The following is a 4,272-nucleotide window of genomic DNA, read 5'->3' on the forward strand; positions in this document are numbered from 1 at the left end:
ATACCCAAACATTATTCATGTCTATTTTTTTTTAGGTAATCGTTATAGTTCAACCATTAGGTGAGCAGTTATAGTGAAGAAAGTATGAAAAAACAATTCTCAATATTCTCCAAAATTATGTATATGCCTATTTAAAAAAAAAGTGCTGTAGTACAACCAGCAGGGGGCTTCTATGTGTGGAGTAGTTTTGGAGACATGACTTTGTTTATATTTCATATATTACATGTTTTTTGGGCAAAAAATATCCCCCAAAATTATGATTATGCTTATTTTGGAAAAGTAAGTGCTGCAGTACAACCAGTAGAAGAAGAAGAATGTGTGAGGTATGTTTGGAGACACAACTGTATTTACATTTTAAAATATTAAATGTTTTTGGCAAAACATATTCCCCCAAATTATGATTATGCCTATTTTTGAAAAAAAGTGCTGTAGTACAACCAGCAGAAAACTACTTGTGTGTGAGGTAAGTTTAGAGACATAACTCTTTAAATATTAAAAGAATAAATGTTTTTGGCAAAAATGATTCCCCAAAATTATGATTATGCTTATTTTCGAAAAGTAAGTGCTGTAGTACAACCAGCAGGGGGGCTTCTATGTGTGGAGGAGTTTTGGAGCCATGACTCTTCGTTTATATGTAATATATTAAATGTTTTTGGCAAAACCTATTCCTCAAAATTATGATTATGCTTTTTTTTTTTTTAAGTAAGTGCTGTAGTAGAACTAGCAGGCGATACGTTATTATTGAGGTAAGTTTGGAAACACTACCTTATTTAAACATTAAATTAATAAATATTTTTGTTGTATGTCTTTTTCGGTGTTGTAGTTTGTAGACGGTCCCCAAGCACTTGTCTAACTGCCGTCTCACCGCCAGTTGCTCGTAGAACCGGATGTTATTTCTTCAGGTTGGAGGACGGCTCGTTTTGATGAAAATGAATTCGTAGCTCGTTGTTTACCTTACTACGGTACGATAGATATGTTATTTGTGATTTAACAACATTTCGCTATAGAGTAATTGATGCCGGAAGTTCGAATCTGTGAATGTCTTTCCAACTTGAACTATTGCGGCTTAAACTATTTGGACTGTACCAAATTTGACACAGCGACAAAATGAATAAAGTTGAAAGATGTTTCGACATGACAGCGTAAAGATTTGATTTAAGTATATATGTACATGCAAATTACGTACAATTATCAGACACGTGTGAACCCGTTTGCAACAAAATGGTGTTTAATACAAGCATTTTTTGGTACACGAACCCCTAAATTCGTATGACGTAATTTTTCAACATGGCCGATTCAGGAAACACAAACAGAGAAGTAGATAAGGAACATATTCCTTATATTAGTAAAGCCAAGCCAGTGTCATATGAAAACATGCGGGCATCGAGTCATCAAGACACGCCAGAAAGCAGAAAAGATCATTTTCGAAAGCTGAGTACGTCGGAATATTGTGAAAAGCTGCAAGGATGGATGTGGCAGTACTACACAGGATATGTTAACTGGCAAAGCTGGCTATCTGTCTCTGCTATGTCGTCTCCTCCTTATTTACCACAGTCAACGAACGAGACATCGACTTCACCACTTTGGCCAGCCGATTTGTCCAACTTCGATGCGCAAAACTGGTTCAATAATCCATTCGGGTTACCTTTATCGCCATATCCACCTGCCTTCGTTACACCTGGTAGCCACACAGGCGATACCATTGGCAATGGACCAGTGCCAGCTTCAGTGCCCACACAACCGCAGCAGCAACATCAACAAAACGGCAATGCACAACGACCAGGTCAGAATGTTGTCTGTACGTTAAAAAATGTTCGTTTTCAACTCATTGGTATGCTTGTCCAAGTGAAGTAGCTTACACAACTGTAGTTTTAGTAAATGTTGCCTATCCAAGTGTAGACTATGCTAACTTTGCCTTATGTCCTCCAAGGTCGAGAATATAGTATTCCTTCCCCTCTGCAGAGGTTCCTTGCGGAAATGGTGGATTTTTTCATCCTGTTCTTCATCAAGGCCACCATAATCATCAGTATTATGCACCTGAGCGGAATGAAGTAAGTACAGGATTGGACAGGATACAAAATAAACACACAGCAAGCAAAATGGGAGAAAAGGCAATTTACTAAAATAACCAAGTAATTTTTGATCATTGTGTTCATAGGGATATCTCCAAGTTTGCCATGCATTTCATTGTGGAGGAAATAGATGAGGACACATCAATGGAAGAGCTACAAAAAATGATGCTTGTTGCACTTATTTATAGGATATTGGTGTGTTTCTATGAGGTATGTTAACTTATATTACAATTAATATCAAATGAAAATCTTGCACCATAACATGACATATCCTACCCACGTCAAAATAATTGCTCTTCATGAGTCAGTGTGCCAGGGCAGTCCGTGTTTTAGCTTTCTGAGGTCTTCAAATGACGATCATGTTCCTTGTGCTCCAATAGATTGTCTGCATATGGGGGGCAGGGGGTGCCACACCAGGGAAATTTATCATTGGCCTAAGGGTGATCACATGTGACTCATCAGTCTTGCTTCAACCCAATCGGGTCCTCGTTGTACCAGCGACAAATGTCTCCCTGACCGCGTAAGTAGTGACTCACAAGAAACCTGACTTGCAAGCATGACACTAAAAAACTACGCCAACAAAAAAGCTAGGTAGTTTTTTTTTGCTTTTTGCTTCAACAAAAAGCTAGCTACCAGGTGGATTGTATTAAACCTTATGGAATGAGTTTAACCAATTCACATTTGCAACACATTTTCATTCTGATTATGTGTGTTGTTTTCCATGTCCCTCCTCAGCTCGACTGTAAGAGCCCTGAACAAGAACTTCTCCATCGCCTTCTTCTTCCCAGCCTTCATCACACTGCTTTTCTTCCAGCACAATAGGACTGTGTATGACATGGTGGCTGGCACCATAGTCGTCAAGCGCACGGGGGCGAGATGACCTCATGGTTAGAGTTATTAAGGTTGATGTCTAATGCTAGTTCACGGCTTCCTCCAAAGCTTGTGTCTAGCACAGCGAGATGTGAGGAATGAAGGCTGCAAGGGGAATTGCTCTGCAACAACACTGAAGAGGCAAGCTAGTCTCTTAGACTCGTACGCTCTCGTAAATCGGACTATTTTTCTTCCATTAATGGTATTTAGAATAATTTCTTTCTGAAATTGCTGCTTGATTTGTTTTAGTGGCAAACTGCTATGGCAACTGAAGGGGTCATGATACAATTTTTTATGCAAATGGTATTATCAGTGATAACATGTATTAACAAATCAATTTGATAATTTTGTTTAATTTTCCACCTGAAGCTGTGAACCCTGTGCATGATTTTGCAACTCTAAATGGTTTTAGCTCTAATAGTGCTGCATTTTATTACTAAATATGTATTTTCTTTACATTTTGAAAGGAAGACTCATGTTAATTCTGAAATGTGTTACCAAGGTTACAGTTTAGTTTATTATGGCCAGATTTATAAATCTTTTTTCATACATTCAGCTCAAGCGCTTCATACAGTATAAATGTGCCATCGTAGTGTTTGATATGCCTGTTAAGTCTAAGAATGAAAGCATGCTGTTCTCCATTGCTTTAAAGCTGTTTGAAATTTGAAAACCAATTTTAGTACCGCTCTATGCTGTGAGGCCTGTGTTGGGTTAATTTTAAAGAATTTTATTTATTCAGCAAGCAAAGTGTGTCCCTAATGACAACTATAGCCAGTACACCTTAACAGCCTCACAATAACAGGTGAAGATAAGATACAAGCAGATTCAAGCAGAAAATGTCAAATTTGCCTTACAGTGTTATGATTTTGTAAATTGTATTTGTCTTTGTGCCATCGGTACCAATAAATTGTTCTTTAGGGACAATTTGTAGATTTAATTGAACTGACGTGATATTTTGATGTGAATGTAAATTGGTGTTTGTAGTAATGTAAGCACCTTCCCATCATTCCATGTAAGATGAAGATGCTACAGGATATATGGAATTTATTGTTTTTATCAATTCAGATTTTCCGGTTGGTAATGGTACATAAAAACTCTGTGATAATCAAACACTTTCCTACATCCAGGATTCAGTTTTTACTTAAATTGCTATGTGAAAGGACATTAATTATTGCTTACACATTTCAAGTTCAAGGTCTTTGTCATAAAACATGGTAGACAAGGCACACAGTGTAATGATATGCACCCTCAGTGTCATAGGTATGAAAAAGAAGAAAAGCACTACCTAAGTTTTACCTACCTGTTACCTACTAAGTTTTTGCTTGCAATG

General features: G+C 37.5%; 1 protein-coding gene across 2 annotated transcripts; it reads left to right on the forward strand.

Annotated features, from left to right (window-relative positions):
- Window positions 1-668: 668 nt before the first annotated feature.
- On the forward strand, window positions 669-3,866 carry LOC124475340 (protein FAM8A1-like). Of its 2 annotated transcripts, XM_047031866.1 has the most exons (6): window positions 669-746; window positions 1,555-1,783; window positions 1,931-2,051; window positions 2,159-2,282; window positions 2,453-2,592; window positions 2,808-3,866. In XM_047031866.1, the coding sequence occupies exons 1-6, from the start codon at window positions 678-680 to the stop codon at window positions 2,950-2,952; spliced, it is 828 nt and encodes a 275-aa protein (XP_046887822.1). In that variant the 5' UTR covers window positions 669-677; the 3' UTR covers window positions 2,953-3,866. The 2 variants fall into 2 exon arrangements, with proteins under 2 accessions (XP_046887822.1, XP_046887813.1); XM_047031857.1 differs by lacking the exon at window positions 669-746 and having other exon boundaries at window positions 852-1,783.
- The last annotated feature ends 406 nt before the right edge of the window (window positions 3,867-4,272 follow it).

The sequence above is a fragment of the Hypomesus transpacificus genome, chromosome 2 (genome assembly GCF_021917145.1).
Source record: "Hypomesus transpacificus isolate Combined female chromosome 2, fHypTra1, whole genome shotgun sequence".
In the NCBI taxonomy this organism is placed as follows: domain Eukaryota; kingdom Metazoa; phylum Chordata; class Actinopteri; order Osmeriformes; family Osmeridae; genus Hypomesus; species Hypomesus transpacificus.